General features: G+C 39.2%; 2 protein-coding genes across 6 annotated transcripts in view; both read right to left on the reverse strand.

The window, feature by feature from the left end:
- Ccdc88a (coiled-coil domain containing 88A) overlaps nt 1-20,070 on the reverse strand; it is a 206,830-nt gene that overhangs the window by 126,638 nt on the left and 60,122 nt on the right. For all 5 annotated transcript variants that reach the window (XM_045147468.1, XM_045147471.1, XM_045147470.1 and 2 more), the window contains exon 3: nt 16,508-16,616. In XM_045147468.1, the coding sequence (XP_045003403.1) occupies nt 16,508-16,616 (109 nt within the window). The remainder of the gene's footprint in view (nt 1-16,507; nt 16,617-20,070) is intronic.
- LOC101617659 (protein kish-A-like) lies at nt 18,529-18,744 on the reverse strand. Its single transcript, XM_045147473.1, has one exon. The coding sequence runs from the start codon at nt 18,742-18,744 to the stop codon at nt 18,529-18,531; it is 216 nt and encodes a 71-aa protein (XP_045003408.1).

A 20,070-nucleotide genomic window follows, 5' to 3' on the forward strand; every position in this document is an offset into this window, starting at 1 on the left:
CTGTCATGGTGGAAACCAACTGCCCTCTAATTGGCCTGAAGGCCTGCTCCATGGGAGGGAAAACATCCCTGATACTGAAAACTTAAAATGGGTAGTCATGAGCCCTAGGTTGTAACGTCTGCTGCTGTCTGGCTAAATGTATATACTATGCTTATCAAACTGCCCAGTAAGCACTTCTCTTAATGTTCATACCTACATATTAATGCTACTCTCACTTTTGGTAGAGAATCTTTTCTTTTCAGATGGCAGTGACCTTGGGATGACTCAGAAGGCATCATGGTGCTGGAAAGAAGTGACCAGGGTGCTCAGTAATACAATATCCCTATCACACCTTCCAAGGCTCAGGGTCTATTGTGAAAGAGATGGCAGAAAGAAGGTAAGAGCCAAAGGAAGAGTAGGACTCTTTCCAAAGTGCTCCTCCCAGACACAAAATGGCCTGGATATCCATGACCTCACAGTGCCTGACACTACCTAACCAAGACCATCATAACAGGAAGAAAAGATCATGACATCAAAATAAGAGAGACTGATTGAGATGGGGAGAATGGAGTTTCAAAGGGGAAAGTGGGGGAGGGAGGGATACCATGGGATATTTTTTATCATCATGGAAGTTGTTAAAAAAAAATAAAAAAGAAAGCAAGCATCCAATGGTAACCCATATTTATATAGCTAATATAAGAATCTATAATTGAGGGCCAGGGAAGTGACTCAGTGGTTAAAAGCACTTGCTTGTAAACCCTGCTGGTCCAGGTTTGAACTCCCAGTACCTATGTAAAGCCAGATGCACAAAGTGACGCATGCATCTGGAATTCTTTTGCAGTGAAAGGAGGCCCTGGCATGACTCACTCACTCATGTTTGTTCTTTCTCTCTCTCTCTCTCAAATAAATACAAATACATTTTAAAGATAAAATAAATTTTTAAAAATTCAGAAAAGCTAGATAGGAAAAACTGAGTATGAAAATAAATCAAATTAGAAAACACCTATAGACTAATGTAGCTAAAGGAAGAATATCAAGACTGAAGACAAGGACAGCAAAAAAGATCAACATCACCAAAACTTTCAAGAAGTCTAGGACATGATCAAAAAATGGAACCAAAGTATCCACTGGGCTACAAGAAGGAATTGAAATATGAGGCACAAAGAGAACTTAAAGAAATTACACCAGAAAATTTCTTAAATCTAGGAAAAGATGCAAATATCCACATAGTGGAGATATCATTTAGAACCACAGACAGACATTGCTGAAAAAAGAAATTCTCTAAAACATGAAGAAACCAGAATGAATAAACAAATTTAAAAGTTTCAAAAAACCAATGCAACTCACTTACAAAGGCAAACTCATCAGAGGAACATCAGGCCTCTCAGTAAAAAATATAAAGCAAGAAACTGGAATTAAACATATCAAACAGTGAAGGAAAACAGCTACAAACCAAGATGACTATATCCAGCCATGTTATCCTTTCAAATCAATAGAGAAGTCCTAAGACTAGCAGAAACTAAAGTAACTCATGGCTGTCAAATCAAAACCATAGAAGATACTTAAAGGAACTCTACACACAGAAGAGGAAAAAACCCAGTCACAAACATAAGACATTAGGAATGAATAAATTTCAGGGGAGGAACAAATAAACAAATGAGAACCAGAAATGATAACCAGGAAAGAATCAAACATTTAACTCTGTAAACCACCAAACCCCCAAGATAATCAGGACAGAAAGAAAAGAACAAACAATATTCACACAAAGCAGGAAAACCACCAAAAAAATTAACAGGAATCAGCAAAGCCTTCCCAACAACAACCATAAATGCAAAATAAAAAGGGCTGTAACTGCAATGAGAAGACATACTAGGAATAGGGATATAGCACAGTAGTAAATCCCATCATGCCCAAGGCCTCAAGTTGAATCTAGTATAACAAAATACATACAAGTTTATTGGATTAAGAAACTTTCTGTTGATCCCTCTCTAAATATACCTCTGTGGCAAAGATACCCAAAGACTGAAACTGAAAAGATATAAGTTGATATACTAAAAGAAAAAAATGAAAGCCAAGAAAAGCAGAAGTAGCAGTACATGCTTGACAAAGTAGACATCAAGCTGAAATCAGTCATATGTGATAAAGAACACCACTAAACACAAGTAACAGGAACAACCAAGAATTTACTGTTATAAATATAAATACATGCAGAATTAGCATACACAGTGGCATGGAACAAATACAACTATACATAAAGAGAAAGACAGAGCACCATACAATAACTACAATAGCACAATATCATCAACAGATATTTAGAAAGGTGACTCAAACAAAAAATGAGCAAAGAAACTTCAGAATTTTAACTATACTACAGGTCAAATGGGCTTCACAAACATCTACAGAATATTTGATTGTACAGCTGTTAACATAACCTAAAGGTATAGTACAAGGTCTTAAAAGTTGAAATATCTAGAAAAATAAATATATCACACATGCCAAGCTCACTCAGCCAAAAAAAAAAACACAAAACAAAACAAGTCACAGAAGCATCTGTAATGACATCATACATTAAATGGACCAAATAAACATCTAAAAATATTCCATCCAGATACTATAGAGTACACATTCTTCTCAGCAGAGCCTGTAACTTCATCTAAAATAGATCATATGACAAAAAAAATCTTAATATAAGAAAAATGAAGCAATTCTTTGTATTTTACCTGATCACAGTGGAATAAAATTACTAATCAACAGTAAGACAGACTACAGAACATACAAAAACTCATGAAAATTAAATAATACACTATTGAATTGGGCATGGGTCATTGAAGAAAGCAAGAAAGAAATTTAAAAGTTCACAGAATTGTGGGCTGGAGAGATGGCTTAGCAGTTAAGGCATTTGCTTGTAAAGCCTAAGGACACAGGTTCAATTCTCCAGGTCCCATGTAAGCCAGATGCACAGGGTGACACTTGTGTCTGGAGTCCATTTTCTTTTTTCTTTTTTTTTTTTTTTTATTTTATTTTATTTTTTTTTTATTCTCTCTATGGAGTCCATTTTCAATGGCTAGAGGCCCTGGTGTGCCCATTCTCTCCCTCTCTCTCTGTCTCTCATAAATAAATAAACAACATTTTAAAAAATTCCTAGAATTGAATGACAGTAAAAATACAACATATAAAAATGATGTATCATGAAGGAAGTCCTTACAGGAAATTTATAGCTCTAAGTGCCTACATAAAAAACAAACAACAAAAAAAAAAAAAAACAGAGACAGCTGGGGTGGTGGCGCATGCCTTTAATCCCAGTATTTGGGAGTCAGAGGTAGGAGGATCACTGTGAATTCAAGGCTACCTTGAGACTACACAGTGAATTCCAGGTTAGCCTGAGCTACAGTGAGACCCTACCTTGAAAAAATAAAAATAAAGAAACCAGAGAGATTACAAATAGATAACTTAATAATACACCTTCTGGCCTTGAAAAAAAACAACAAACCGAACCAAAAGTTAGTAGATGGAAAAAAAGAAATAATTAAAATCACGGTGTAAATTAATAGAAATAAACATAAAAACAATTCAAAGAATCAATGAGAGTTTTTTGGTAGCATAAACAAGATCAGTAAACCTTAGTGAAACTACCAAATTAATAAAATTTGAGAAGAAAAGGGAGCCATTACAACAGAAATTCTAAAAATTTCCCTCTTAAAAATATGCACTCTTTGGGCTGGAGGAATGGCTTAGCAGTTAAAGTGCTTGCCTACAAAGTCAAAGGACCCAGGTTTGATTCCCCAGGACCCACATTAACCAGAAGTACAAGGGGGCACACACATCTGGAGTTCACTTGCAGTGGGTGGAGGCCCTGGTGTGCCCATTCCCTATTTCATGAGTCTGTAGGCCTTTTCTGTTAATAGATATTTCTATATCTATAGCAAAAAATATATACACTCCATTAAATTATAAATTGTAAAAGAAACAGATAAATTTCTGTATATAGTTGACCTACCAAAATTAAACTAAGATGAGATGAAATCTTTAAGCAGATCTATAACAAGCAATGAAACTAACATAAGTTATAGAGAAAAAAAAAATCTCCAAACCAAAACAAGTGAGGCCCAGAAAAGCTTTTTTTTTTTTTTTTAAATAGATGATGGAGCATACTGGGGAGACTCATGACTCTTCAAGATGACAAGAAAAGAAAGCCTAGTGCTTAGCACAACATGAATCATCTCCATCACACACCACCAGAACATTGCAGAGGAAGTGGTGGAATGAATGAATGCTGCCTTTGCTGCTAGACAAAGAAGCTTCCCTATGGAGATGGTGGTAAACACTGAGGAGACTCAAACTCATGAAAGCAGAAGATAAGAGGCTGTTAAGTGTACAACACTAAAGGAAATATCTATCTACCCTCAAACACTCAGGAAACATTGTGGAAGAGGGAGCAGAAAGGACATAAGAGCCAGAGGGTGGGAAGGAGTACTTGGGGGTACTGTCCTGACAATATGAATCAACTGGTACATTCAAGATCACACAGTGGTTAGCAGGACCCTCACAAGACCTGCACAGTTCTGAGCCCATCAACATTTTGACATGGAGGATGGAGGAAAACAAAAGGAATGATACAACAAAACAGAGGAAGGGCTACCTAGAAAGAAGAGGGTCCCCAGTGGACTAGGGATAAGGGAGAAAGAAAAAGAAAGAGGACAATGGGACAGAATAAAATAAATTATACTACATTCATCAATTAAAGTCCTTAATTTAAAAAAAGCTTTTAAGGGGCTGGAGAGTTGGCTTAGCAGTTAAGGCGTTTGCCTGCAAAGCCAAAGGATCCAGATTTGACTCTCTAGGACCCACGTAAGCCAGATGCACAAGGTGGCACATGCATCTGGAGTTCTTTTGCAGTGGCTGGAGACCCTGGTGCATCCATCTTCATTCTCTCTCTCTCTCTCCCTCTTTCTCTCTCTCAAATAAATCAATAAAATTTATTTAAAAAAAAAAAAACTTTTAAAAGCCAGACCCAGATGGATTTACTACAGAATTTTTTTACCAGGCCTTCAAAGAAGAACCAACACCAATGCTTCTCAAACTATTCCTAAAATAGAAATGAAAGGAACTCCTTTGATACAATCAGTATTACCCTTATACCAAAGCCAGATAAAAGTGCTCATGGTGGCACACACCCTTAAACTCAGCACTTGGGAGACTAAGCTAATGAGAACTGTCAAGAGTTTAAACACTGCCTGAGCTACAGAGTGAGTTCTGGATCAGCATAGGCTCGAGTGAGACTATGCCTCAAAAAGAAAAGAAAAAAAAAAAAGATAAAAGACACAACCACCACCAAAAAGGAGAATTACGGAACAATCTCCCTCATATAGATAGAAGTGAAAAGTGAAAATTCTCAATACCTGAAATTGAATAGAATGTTACCATCAAGTTGGTTTTATTTCAGAGATGCAGGGATCATTCAACATATGAAAGACAATAATGTAATGCAGCACATAATATGAAAAGACAAAAATCACATGATTATCTCAACAGATGTGAAAAGAACATTTTACAAAATCCAGTATCCCTTCATGATAAAAAGCCCTGAACAAACAGAGAAGAAAAGGAACATATCTCAACATATTCATGGCCATATGTGGCAGATCTATAGCCAATAGTATATTAAGTGGAGGAAAAACTCAAAAGCAATTCCACTAAGATCAGGAACAAGACAAGGGTATCTTTTATTCAATAATAGGACTGGAAATCTTAGCTAGAGTAGTAAGACAAGAGAAAAAAACAAAAGGGATATAAATAGGAAACGAAGAAGTTATCCAAATTCACTCTTAGCTTTGGTCAGAGAAGCCTTTTTGCATTTATGGAGACTTAAAATTTGTCAGAGAACTGAGAATAAGTGACTGCTGAATGCTCAGCATTAAACAAAACCTCCTATAGCACCTATCTATAGCACCTCTTTCAAGGCTCAGGGAACACTGCAGGAGAGGGGGATGGAAAGAATGTAATAACCAGAGGATAGGAAGGAATGCTGTGGAACACTGTCTTCTGGACATGATGTGGCCATTGTAGTCATGACCTCACATGACTTTTAATTACCTGCACAATATTAGAGCCCATTACTATTCTGACCCCTACAACTCTCTAAAGAGTTGCTGGCAGTTAACTGGTTGCTGGAAGAGTGGGAAATATTTTCCTCAGTAGTGCTGCCACTGGCAAATTGCACATACTCTGGCATATAATCCTTATCCATACTTAGACATGCACACATAACATAAAAAGACATCAAAGTAGAGAAGGAGCTAGTTGGGAAGACAGGGACAGGGAGGGGTTATAAGAGAACATAATGGGAAAAGATTATGTTAAAAATACATACACAGGGGGGCTGGTGAAATGGCTTAGCAGTTAAGGTATTTGCCTGTGAAGCCTAAAGACTCCAGTTCGATTCCCCAGGACCCACGTAAGCCAGATGCACAAGGGGAGCATACATCTGGAGTTTGTTTGCAGTGGCTAAAGGTCCTGGTGTGTCCATTCTCCCTTTCTTGCTCTCTGCCTCTCTTTCTCTCTCCCTCAAATAAATAATTTAAAAAAACACATAGACATCAACTGGAGAGATGTCTCAGCAGTTAAGTTGCTTGCCTGCAAAGCCAGAGGACCAAGGTTTAATTCCCCAGGACCCAGTAAGCCAGATGCACAAGGTGGTGCATGTATATGGAGTTTGTTTGCAGCACCTGAAGACCCTGGTACACCTGTTCTCTCTCTCTCTCTCTAATAAATAAATGAAATAAATTTTAAAAATACATATACACATATATAAAAGTTGCCAATAACTTTTTGGGTTTTATTTATTTTTTGTTTTATTTATTTATTAAATACAGAGGGGGAAAGAGGGTGAGAGAATGGGCAAGCCAGGGCCTCTAGCCACTGCAAACAAACTCCAGATGCATGTGCCACAAGTGCATCTGGCTAACATGGGACCTGGAAAATCAAACCTGGGTCTTCAGGCTTCTCAGGCAAGTGCCTTAACCGCTCAGTCATCTCTCCAGCCCTTTTTTTGTTTTTTTTTTTTTTGAGGTAGAGTCTCACTCTAGCCCAGGCTGACGTGGAATTCACTATGTAGTCTCAGGTGAACTCACTGCAGTTCTCCTACCTCTGCCTCCCAAGTGCTGGGATTAAAGGCATGAGCCACCATGCCTGGCTTGCCAATAATTCTTTTAAAGAGGAGGTTATAATCACAGTACATTATGTACATGTATTAAAAATGTCATTAAATAAAACAACGCTTAAAAATGTACTAAGATATTTCATCTCATATTTTTTTTCTGAGGCATGTATGAACTACAAAAAAAATTTTCACTAATTATGAAGAGACTTTCAGAGAAAAAGCTGACTTTTTCTGAGATATAAGTAGCCCAATAGGTGATAAGAGCTGCACTGATGTGGACATTTACTTGAAATATATCATGAGCATATGTGTACCTGCATAGGTCAGGGTCTCTTGCTGCTGCAGCAAATGAATACCAGATGCATGTGCCACTTTTTTGGTCTGGCTCTATGTAGGTGCCACTTTTTTGGCCTGGTTTGATATGGGTGCTATATGGGAATTGAATCTGTACCAGCAGGTTTTGCATATAAGAACCTTTAACCTCTGAGTCATTTCCTCAGTCCCCAAATCAGTGTGTATTTAAGTGAGAAGTGGTGGAGTATTACCTAATATGTAGCTGGGTTTGATCCCCAGTACCAACAACAAAGACAAAACAATTTTTAAAAACCTTATTTTTCTTACCTAGAGGCTATAGAGAAGTCAACTTTAAACCAGACTGATAAAAGACCCATAAAGGCTCAAGGGCCATTGTGGAAGAGGGAGTAGGAAGATTGTAAGAGCCTCCGGGTGGGTAGAAATAGCTTGAGGCACAGCATACCCCCAACCAAGACCTTAATTACCTAATAGCAAACACCAATACTCCCACTGAGGAGAGCCCTCAGGTAAAGTAGGACTGGGGGAGAGGAAAAAATTTTGAAAAAAGTAATAATCATGTTGATCACCAAGAAAAAATCTATTTCTTAAACCAGGTCACACCGCTCTTGGTAATATATGTAAAAATGAAAAATTAGCCGTGCATGGTGGCACAGGTCTTTAATTCCAGCACTTGGGAGGCAGAAGTAGGAGGATCGTGTGAGTTCAAAAACAGTCCGGGACAACAAAGTGAGTTCCAGGTCAGCCTGGACTACAGTGACACAACCTCAAAAAAAAATTATTTTGATCTTAAGGTATCAGATACATTTCTAAAGATAATTTAAAAGCACGTTGTTGCAGTCTGGGTCGCATTGCTGGTAGAAATCACCCAACCAAGAGCAGCTTCTGGGAAAAAGAGGTTTATTTGGCTTACAGGCTCGAGGGGAAGCTCCACGATGGCAGGGGAAAACGATGGCATGAGCAGAGGGTGGACATCACCCCTGGCCAACATAAGGTGGACCACAGCAACAGGAGGGTGTGCCAAACACTGGCATGGGGAAACTGGCTATAAAGCCCATAAGCCCGCCCCCAACAATACACTCCCTCCAGGAGGCGTTAATTCCCAAATATCCATCAGCTGGGAACCTAGTATTCAGAACACTTAAGTTTATGGGGGACACCTGAATCAAACCACCACACACGTAGATATATTTTACCTTAGAATATGAAGCATGGAGGAGGGCAGAGAGGATGTGGCAAAGCTGGTTCTAAAAGGACCCAGGGGAATGGTGCTTGGGAAATTTCAACTCTCAACTAAGTATCTGCAATAATACTTGGAAAATATTAAGATAGCTCATCAGTTCTAGCTCTTAGTTAATCAATGGCATTCCAATTTAGATGAAGGAGTGAGGATACAGTTCAGTGGTAGATCACTTGTGCAGCATGCAAAGAGGCCCTAGGTTCAATCACAGTACCACAAAAATGTTTTTAAAAAACTACCTAAATTCAAAAGAAAAAAATCAGTTATCTAACAAGTGCTAAATATTAGACATGAATCTAAAATATAACAAACAAGATAAGTTAGGTCATCAAGTCTAATATCATTTTGGCACTATTAACACTTGAACTTCTCACTCTTGGTTCCAATGTTGACACTATTTTATAGTGTTAGTTGTTTTTTGGTTTTTGTTTTTTTTCCCCCAGGTAGGGTGCATAGTCTAAGCTGGCTTTCAACTCAATGTCCTCCTGCCTCAGTGTCCCAAGTGCTAAGCCTAGGACTGCAGATATTCACCATCATGCCTAGATCATTGCTGACATATTAAATTATCATTTGGGTAAATTTTGGGTTGTGAGGAAGTAGCCGCATCCCAGTGTTCTTCTCACTACATGCTAGTGATACTTTCAGATGTGACAATCAAACAATGTTTGAAGTTTAAAAAAAAAATCACTCTGCATTGAGAACTACTTAGATAACCTGTTAAAATGATTTCACAATTCCCTTCTCCCCAAGTTTCTTTGTGACTATTACACCATTAGATTAACATGTTTAATACACAGAAAATGTTAACAACAATCAGGGCAAGGAGAAAGGCAAAAAATAAGAGAAATATAAACAGAAATAAAATGCTAACACACATTATAGGATGGACAAACCCAAAATCATTATGCTAATGAAACAAGTCAAAACAGACCACATGCCCTATCATTCCATTGATACAAAATGTTCAGAAATGATAAATTCACAGACTGAACATATATTAGCAGTTGCCTATGTATGGAGGTTTGGAAGGGCAGTCCCAGACTAGTAGAAATAGGGATGACAGCTAATGAAAAGTAGAGTTTTTCTTTGAGGTGATAAAAATGTTCTAAAATTTATTGGGTTCATGGTATCTAACTATGCAAATATACTAAGACGCACTTAATTAACATTTTAAATGGATAAATGACATATAGATAATCTCAATGAAACCAGAATAAAAAAAATCTCAAAAGAAAACAGGACTATACAATACAAAACTAGTGTACACTGCAGCTTATGACTCTAATGCAGAAATACCTGTGCCTTTTACGTTTACTTTTCCAAGGGATACTTAACCTCCCTACGTGTGAAACCAAAAATTTAGCATCATTTTACTAGGACAAAAAAGAAAATAAGCCACCAAACTGAGTCAGTTCATTATGTAATTGAGTCTTTTTAAAAACCTCAAACAGCTGGGCGTGGTGGCGCACGCCTTTAATCCCAGCACTCGGGAGGCAGAGGTAAGAGGATCACCGTGAGTTCAAGGCCACCCTGAGACTACAGAATTAATTCCAGGTCAGCCTGGACCAGAGTGAGACCCTACCTCGAAAAACCAAAAAAAAAAAAAAACCCTCAAACATACTTAAGTGAAACAATTGCAAAAGATAAAATATAGACACTTAAAAATCCAAGCCAGGTCTTAGGTACCAATCTATAATCCTAGTTACTTGCAATGCTGAGGCAGGAGGAATTCAAGTTCAAAGCCACACTGGATAACTTAGTAAGACTCTGTCTAACAAAAAAACAAAAGGATTTAGCTCAGTGAGAGTGGATGCCTAATGTGAGGCTCTAGATTCAATACCCAGGACTGAAAAAGATATAATCACTCAAATCATTTGAAGGAAATAGAGCCTGAATATTGACATGAAAATGCTTCTTAAAAAACTAACACAGACTTTTCGGTATTTGGTAGCAAGAAAGCATAAATAAAGTATAGAAGAATCTAAAAATGCCAGATAATATAAAATAATTAAAAATAAGGTATGGGCTGGAGAGATGGCTTAGTGGTTAAGCGCTTGCCTGTGAAGCCTAAGGACCCCGGTTCGAGGCTCGGTTCCCCAGGTCCCACGTTAGCCAGATGCACAAGGGGGCGCACGCGTCTGGAGTTCGTTTGCAGAGGCTGGAAGCCCTGGCGCGCCCATTCTCTCTCTCTCCCTCTATCTGTCTTTCTCTCTGTGTCTGTCACTCTCAAATAAATAAATAAAAATATTAAAAAAAAAATAAGGTAATTTTTTTAATGTTCTAAAAATCAAAACAAGGCAGAAAAGATGGCTCAGTAGGTAAGAGCACTTGCCACACAAGTATAAGGGCCTAATTTGCCCTGAGTTTGATTCCCCAATACCCATGTAAACAGTTGGGCATGATCGTGTACACTGTAATCCCAGTTTTATGCAGAGCCAAACCCTGAGAATTGTTGGGTCATTGGACAGCCAGCACGACCAAAAATGGTCCAAGTTCAGTGAAAGACTCTGTCTGAAGGAAACACATAGATGAGTGACAGAGGAGAACATCTAAACTTCTCCTCTGGCCTCTATATGTGTGCAAGTGGGCATGTGAATCTGTACACACATGTGAATACACCATACAACACACACTACACACACATGCCTCAAAACCTGCAAAGAAAAAGGAATTTCTTGGACTTTCTTTTCTTTCTTTCTTTCTCTTTTTTTAATTTTTATTTATTTATTTGAGAGCAACAGACACAGAAAGAAAGACAGATAGAGGGAGAGAGAGAGAATGGGCGCGCCAGGGCTTCCAGCCTGTGTAAATGAACTCCAGACGCGTGCGACCCTTTGTGCATCTGGCTAACGTGGGACCTGGGGAACCGAGCCTCGAACCGGGGTCCTTAGGCTTCATAGGCAAGCGCTTAACCGCCAAGCCATCTCTCCAGCCCTCTTTTCTTTCTTTTTTTTAAAAATCATTTTTTTTAATATAAATTTTATTTATTTGTTTGCAAGCAGAGAGAGAGAGAAGAGAAACAGAGACAATGGGCACACCAGGGCCTCTAGCCACTGTAAATGGAACGCCAGACACATGCACCTCTTGTGCATCTGGCTTATGTGGGTCCAGGGCAATTGAACCTGGGTCCTTTGGCTTCACAGGCAAATATCTTAACCACTAAGCCATCTCTCCAGCCCTCTTTCTTTTCTTTCTTTATTTTTCTGCCTTAAGTAGTTTTATTTAAGCTTTAAAAAAAAGCTAAGTCAACATATAGAAAAACAGCAAATATCAGGTAAAGTCATGAATGAACACCAAATGACTGAAATGCAGGAACCCTCTTTCTTTTTTTAAAGTCAGGGTATCATGTATCCCAGGTTGTCCTCAAACTCACTATGTAGTCAAGAATTAACTTGAACTTCTGATTTTCCTGCTTCTACCTCCTAAGTGCTAAAATTATAGACAGGGGCCCTATGCCATGATTATGAGGGCTAAGGATCAAACACAGGGCTTCATACACACAAGCCCTCTGCCAACTGAGCTACATTCCCAGCCCTTTTGGGTCTTTGGCCAAGATAGATGAAAACTGCTTCCCTAGAGATCTAGAACAAAATGACCTCAGTTTTGTGTTTATTCCTTTGTTTTTTATGTTTTGGGAAAGGTCTGACCATGTAGCCCAGTCTGCTGCAACCTCAAAATCTTCCTGTCTCTGCCTCCCAAGTGCTAGGATTATATTTTTTTTAAATGTTAACTACATAAATGTTAACTACCTAAAAATAATTTTTTAAAATGTTAACTACATAAAAATAATTTATAAATATAAAAGCAGATGGGGAGGTAATATGATGGAGAACGGAATTTCAAAGGAGAAAGTGTAGGGAGGGAAGTAACATGGGATTTTTTTTATAATCATGGAAAATGCTAATAAAAATTTTTAAAAAAGGAAAAGAAAAAAAAAAAAAAGAATTACTTGCCGGGGGGCTGGAGAGGTGGCTTAGCAGTTAAGGCACTTGCCTGCAAAGCCAAAGGACCCAGGTTCAATTCCCCAGGACCCACTTAAACCAGATGTATAATGGAGCACATGTGTCTGGAGTTGGTTCGCAATGGCTGGAGGCCCTGGCGTGCCCATTCTCTCTGTCTCTTTCTCTCTCTTAAATAAAAAAATAACTAAAAAAAAAAATGTGTAAATAAGGTGCTAAAAAGATGGCTTAGCAGTTAAGGCACTTACCTACAAAGCTAAAGGACCCAGGTTTGACTCCCCAGTATCCATATAAAGCAGTTTGCAGTGGCTAGAGTCCCCGCACACCCATTCTTTCTCTCTATCTGCCTCTCTCACTCAAATAAATAAAAAATTTTAAAAAGAAAAAAAAATAAATATAAAAGCAGAGGAAAAAGATTAATGTATGTATTCCTCAGGTAATAACAGTCATAATATCCTGGCATTGGAAAAAAAAGTTTGTATTTGCCTTTTTTTCTACTTTTTAAAATATGCTGGAAGCATTTCTGAAATAATCTAGAGTTGCTTAAAATGTGTTCAAAGAATAGCTACTTAGGACTGGCTGTACAGATATCAACTCATAATTAAAAACTCATGGTCACTTCAGTGCCCTACTGATACTACTTCCATAAGAAAGAGCAAGCAGAAAATAAAATAAAAATTAGACCTAATGCCTCAGAAAACAATTTAAATTTCTGAAAAAAAATTTAATTGCTGACAAAATATAAAGGCAGATATTTAAAAAAACCTAAACAATTTCTAGAAATTAAAGACATATACATTGTGAAATAGAAAAGCAAAACAGGGAGTTCTGAATAAAACAAACTTTGAAATTTTAGAAAGTTAGTACTAGAGGCCAGGAGGTTCTTATAAATAAAGATACCAAAAAAAAAAAAAAAAGAGTTTGGGCAGACGTGCAGAGGTACCCTGTGGAGATGGATGCTATAACCAAAAGGGAGAGAGAAAAGAGTAAGGCTTAAGAAAAGGGTATAGTAAGATATGTAGAGATACAGAATACTGGGGGTAAAATGGTCAAAGTGGGATCAGGGGAGGGGATAAATTAGAGGAGAGGGTTGAGAGAAGGGTTAATCAAAATTAAAGTTGAAAACAAAACAAAACAAAACCCTGGAGTGATGGGGCACACCTTTAATCCTAGTACTCAGGAGGTAGAGGTAGAGGTAGAAGGATCACCTTGAGCTCAAGGACAGCCTAAGACTACAGAGTAAGTTCCAGGTCATTCTGAGCTAGAGTGAGACCTTGCCTTGGACAATAAATAAATAAATAAATATAAATTCAGTTATTATGAGTAAGCCATCCATATGGAAATCTACTTTTGCTAGCTAAATTGTGTGTATGTGTGTTAGAAAGGAGGATGGAAAGATGGCTCAGCACTTAAAGACAAAAGCCTGATGGCCAAGGCTCAATTCACCAGTACCAATGTAAAGTCACATACAAAAATTAGTGCATGCATCTGTAGTTCCTCTGCAATGGCAGGAAGCCATGGTGTACTCTGTCTGCATCTTTCTTTTTGTCTCTCTCTCAAATAAAGATTTAAAAGAGTTTGGACAGGGAGAGGTATTCTTTGGGGGTGGATGTTGTAACTGCCACAGATTATTATAAGAAAATTTCAGTGCCAAGGTGGGGTAACATACAGTATGTTGTTGATCAGGGAAGCCTCTAATGGCCCCAAAACATTATAGGTTATGGTCAAACCTCTTGATTGCCCACCAGAACTAGACTGTAAGACCCTAATGCTGAAAATACCACTTGCTTGGGCTGCAGGTCAATGAGAAGTCAAAGCTGTACCTAAACTGGAAACCTCTTCCCTATTGACTAGATGTCAATATCCTAGAAAGAACTATGCAGGGTGTTGTGGGAGAAAGGGCATCAACGGTCTTATCCAGCAGAGGACTCTGCAAGCTATACAGCCAGGCCAAATGTGCTAACTGGTACAATGTTGGCATGTCTACTATGGGGGAAACCAAGTGTCCACTGATTGGACCAATTGAGACCTGTTCCACAAGAGGGAATTCCTTCATGGTCCTGAAAACCTTATCAAAAGTCTATGGCTAGGGAGGTCGTAAGTCCTAGGGGACAAACTACTACTGTTGTCTGGCTAAATACATATATTATGCCCATGAAACTGCCCTCTAAATACTTGCTTATACCCATATAATATATTAATGCTATGCTCACTTTTGGTTAGAGAAGTTTCTTTGCAGATGGTGGTGACTATTACGAAAACTTAAAACTCAGCAAAGTACTGAGAAGCGACACTGGAGTATTCAGCACAAAGTGAGACATCTCTATCACACTCTCCAAGGATTATGGACCATTGCAGAAAAAGTAATGAAAATAATATATAAGACAGGCTAGAGAGATGGCTTAGCGGTTAAGCACTTGCCTGTGACGCCTAAGGATCCTAGTCCGAGGCTTGATTACCCAGGACCCATGTTAGCCAGATGCGCAAGGGGGCACATGCATCTGGATTTCGTTTGCAGCAGCTGAAGGCCCTGGCATGCCCATTCTTCCTCTCTCTCTCAAAAAAATAAAATAAATTTAAAAAAATAAAAAAGAGCCAGGCATGGTGGCATATGCCTTTAATCCCAGCAATGTAGAAGCAGACATAGAAGGATTGCTGTGAATTCGAGGCCACCCTGAGACTACATACTGAATTCCAGGTCAGCCTGAGCTAGAGACACTACCTTGAAAAACTAATAATAGTAATAAACTATGTAAAAGGTAACAATCATCTTAAAGACTTTTTTCCTATATAATTGTATTGTGTGCTGGTGTGTGATGTGTATGAATATGGGCATCACATGCCATGGAGTGCATATGGAGATCAGAGGGCAGCCTCAGATGTTTCTCCTCCCCTTTCATTCTTTTTTGTTTTAATTTTTATTAACATTTTCCATGATTATAAAAAAATATCCCATGGCGGGCTGGAGAGATGGCTTAGCGGTTAAGCGCTTGCCTGTGAAGCCTAAGGACCCCGGTTCGAGGCTTGGTTCCCCAGGTCCCACGTTAGCCAGATGCACAAGGGGGCACACACATCTGGAGTTCATTTGCAGAGGCTGGAAGCCCTGGCGCGCCCATTTTCTCTCTCTCCCTCTACCTGTCTTTCTCTCTGTGTCTGTCGCTCTCAAATAAATAAATTAAAAAAAAAAAATCCCATGGCAATTCCCTCCCCCTTTCATTCTTTTGAGACAGGATCTTTCTCCTTGCTCTGCCTCCCAAGGCCCTAGGGGCATTTGGATTACAGACTTGTATGCCACTTTGTATCCCAACTTTACATGGCTGCTAGAGAATTGAACTTGAACCAGCAGACTTGCAAGAAAGTGCCTCTAACCCCAGAGCCATAGTCCCAATCCCTGCAACAATCATTTTTTTTGTTTTATTTATTTATTTTATTATTATTATTATTATTTTTTGGTTTTGAGGTAGGTTCTCATTCTGGTCCAGACTGACCTGGAATTCACTATGTAGTCTCAGGGTGGCCTCAAACTCACCGCAATCCTCCTACTTCTGCCTCCCAAGTGCTGGGATTAAAGGAGTGTGCCACCACACCTGGCATTTTATTTTTTTCAAGGAAGGATTTCACTCTAGCCAAGACTGACCTCAAACTCATAGCAATCTTCTTACCTCTACCTCCCAAGTGCTGAGATTAAAGGCATGCACCACCACAACCAACTAGCAATCATTTGTATTATTAGGTAATGATAGGGTACTTGCTTGTGTCTTTAATATTCATAAAGTTTTTCAAAAAACAGACCATGCCCGGGCATATAATAAACATAAGTGTTATTAAAATACCAGATGTTATAAAAGGACCACTTACCTGGTAATAAAATTTTATCTGTTTCACCAAAATGGACAGATTGTGAATTCTAAGTGAAGCATCGTTGTTGACTTTTTTATTTACTCTCTGACTCTCCGACTTAGGATTACTGAAAGAAATTTGAAAAATGCTTTAAAATTGCATTGAAGCATGACTATATAATACAATATAATACTTTCTTTAAAATTATATATTAACATGATAGAAAACAGATGATTATGTTGACATATATTGTGTTTCTAATTAATATGAATGCATGTGGTATTCTTTAATTGATGACAAAATACACTCAAAGTGTAAGCCAGATATGCTTCATTCTCTCTCTCTCCACATTCTTGAAAGGATAATTTATTTCCTTTGAATACCACTCCCAAAATAAATCAACTTAAATGAAGAGGTCAAAATGCATTATAATCCAAAACTGGTTATTTATCTTCAGTAATATAGATTCAACCAGGAAATGCTCCAGAGACATTTAAGAATGAAGTAGATGACAATGTATCACTACTCTTAACTTGGGTGAACTTTGTAGACGGAATGAAAACAAGGAACTGAACAATTTTGAAGGAGAGAAACTCAGATTAAAAACAGACAAATCATGGTTAGGAATGGGAAATTCAAGTAAAAATAGTGGGAAAACAACATAAGGTTGAGGTCAGGACAGGTATGAACTAGTTCACTAAGAAAACAGGCCAACCTGGAGGAAGACATTACCAAATGAAATGGAAGATAATAAATTAAGATCCCCTGGAAACCAGAGTATAATAAATATGCTAAGGATGCTAAGAGTGTCTGGGACAAAGTATTATGCTTCAACTATAGAATTCAATCTTTCACATAAGTATACAGAAGTCAAGAAATTAGCACCTATCCAGTAAGAAATACAAGCTGAAAAGAAACATCTCCTTCAACCTACCCTGTTCTTTCACTTAACTTCTCCTAATATACACAGAATAGCTTTAAGTTTCTTTCCTATACAGATTAAGATGATGTTTCATTTCTGCAATTCTCAGACTTTTAAGTCTTGAGCAAAGTTTAAAATCTTAGTAATGCAAGATAAAATAAGCAGCCTTTTTTTTTTTTTTTTCTTGTTTTGTTTTTTTGAAGTAGGGTCTCAGTCTGGTCCAGGCTGACCTGGAATTAACTATGTAGTCTCAGGGGGGCCTGGAACTCATGGTGATCCTCCTACCTCTGCCTCCCAAGTGATGGGATTAAAGACGTGCACCACCACGCCCGGCTTTTTGTTGCTGTTTTTGTTTGGTTTGATTTTTTTCGAGGTAGGGTCCCATTCTAGCTCAGGCTGACCTGGAACTAACTATGTAGTCTCAGGCTGGCCTTTAACTCACGGCAATCCTCCTACCTCTGTCTCCTGAGTGCCGGGATTAAAGGCATGGACCATTACGCCTGTCTTGCTTTTTGTTTTTTTGAGGTAGGGTCTTGCTCTAGCCAAGGCCAACCTGGAATTCACTGTGTAGTCTCAGAGTGACCTTGAACTCATGGTAATTCTCTTAACTCTACCTCCCAAGTGCTGGTATTAAAAGCCTACATCACTGCAACATCCCCCCCCCTTTTTTTTTCAAGGTAGGGTCTTGCTGTAGCCCAGGCTGACCTAAAATTAGTTTCAGGCTGGCCTCAAACTCACAGTGATCCTCCTCCTACATCAGCCTCCAGAGTACTGGAATTAAAGGTATATACCACCATGGCCCTTTTTTTCCTTGTGGAGCCCACATCTTCATGTGTGCCTATCAAGCACTCAGCACTGAACTATACTTCCAGCCCTCTTTTTACTTTTTAAAATTTTTTTTTGTAGGCTCTCAAACTCTGTATTAAATGGTTGTATCTTAACTATTTATACAGATCATTGGTCCAATAACATGAAAATAGAGAACAGTATCTGGAAAGTTATCTCATCCCATGTGCAAAGATAACCAGGGTTAACCATTCTTCCCAGTATTTCTGAAGGCAAGTCCTTGTTTATAGTGAAATATGATGGAAATTCAAGTGTTACTTTTTCTAGGCTACTACACGAAAAGGATGCTGAAGGCCATCACTACACAGCACACTGCGACATATGGACTCTTTTGTTCACCAATTCTGGCACATTTCCAAAATATCCCCAACAATCCAGTCTTATTTCTGCCCAAGATGCTGGGTGTCAAGGACCAGATGTAAGCACAGGTACAAATGAGCAGCAAGACGACAGTCAGCAGACTCTGGAAATTGAAAATGGCAGACATAGTGACATCCGCCGAGCCCCAGCCACATCACCCTTCTGGGCCCGCGGTGGAAGGCTGTGCGCCACTTTTTTAAATTCTGAGACAAAGTCTCACTCTATACTGCTTCAGCCTCTCAAGTATTGGGGTATCAAGCCTGTGCTACCATGTGTGGCAAAGATAAGCCTTTTTGAAATTTATTTATTTGAGCGAGACAGAATGGGTGCACCAGGGCTTCTAGCCACTTCAAGGAACTCCAGACCTGTGTGCCATGTACACCTGGCTTATGTGGGTACTAGGGAATCAAACTTGGGTCCTTAGGCTTTACAGGCAAGTAAGTACTTTAACCACTAAGCTATCTCCCCAGCCCCTAACATAGGCCTTTTTTTTTTTCAAGGTGGGGGTCTCACTCTAGCCCAGGCTGACCTGGAATTCACTGTGTAGTCTCAGGATGGCCTTGAACTCAAGGTGATCCTCCTACCCCTGCCTCCCAAATGCTGGGATTAAAGGCGTGTACCACCCACCCGAAAGATAAGCCTTTTTGTAATACTCTGGAGTAATGTCAGAATCTCATGTAGTATACGGGGTCCTCCTGTGGACTGCTCTACACTCTTTGGTCCATACCCAGTTTATGTCCAGGTTTCCTAGGACGATGACAACTGGAGCAGAGGTCACAGCTTCCGGAATGGCTGTGAGGGTGACCTGACTTTGACCATTAGTCACCCTCGGAGCCAAGATGTCACAATCATTTTGCCATGAAGTGCCCTACTGCCCTGGTGTCCCTAGGACCTTCCTAGGGACGTGTGTGAAGAGCCCTGGGACACAAGCCTTTCAACCTACTGGGACAATTTTCTTTGTACTTTTAGGCTAGGCCTTCTGTCACCACATTAGAGGCTATTACTCTACCACTTACCACTTACCTCTTATCTTTTTTGAAAAAATTTTTATTTGTGTGTGTGTGTGTGTGTGTGTGTGTGCGCGCGCGCGTGCACACGTGCCAACCACAGCCTCTGTCTGCTGCAAATGAATGCCCAGCTAGCTCCACATGGGTATCAGAGAAATTGAACCATGGTGAGCTGGCAGACTTTGCAAGCAAGTGCCTCTAACAACTGAGCCATATCCCCAGCCCATATGAGAGAGAATGAGAATAGGCACACCAGAGCTTCTTGCCACTGCAAACAAACTCCACACACATGCATCACTTTATGTTTCTGGCTTTACGTGAGTGTTGAGGAATCGAACTTGGGCTGGCAGGCTTTGGGAACAAGCACCTTTAACCACTCAGCCATCTCCCCAGCCCCCTTTAGCATTTTTATTTTGAGACAGTCCCACTAACTCGCCTAGGCTGGC

The sequence above is a fragment of the Jaculus jaculus genome, chromosome 4 (assembly GCF_020740685.1).
Source record: "Jaculus jaculus isolate mJacJac1 chromosome 4, mJacJac1.mat.Y.cur, whole genome shotgun sequence".
NCBI lineage: Eukaryota > Metazoa > Chordata > Mammalia > Rodentia > Dipodidae > Jaculus > Jaculus jaculus.

Coding starts and splice junctions, on each gene's coding strand:
- LOC101617659 (XM_045147473.1), bottom strand. CDS start 18,744: ATGTCTGCCATTTTCAATTTCCAGAGTCTGCTGACTGTCGTCTTGCTG.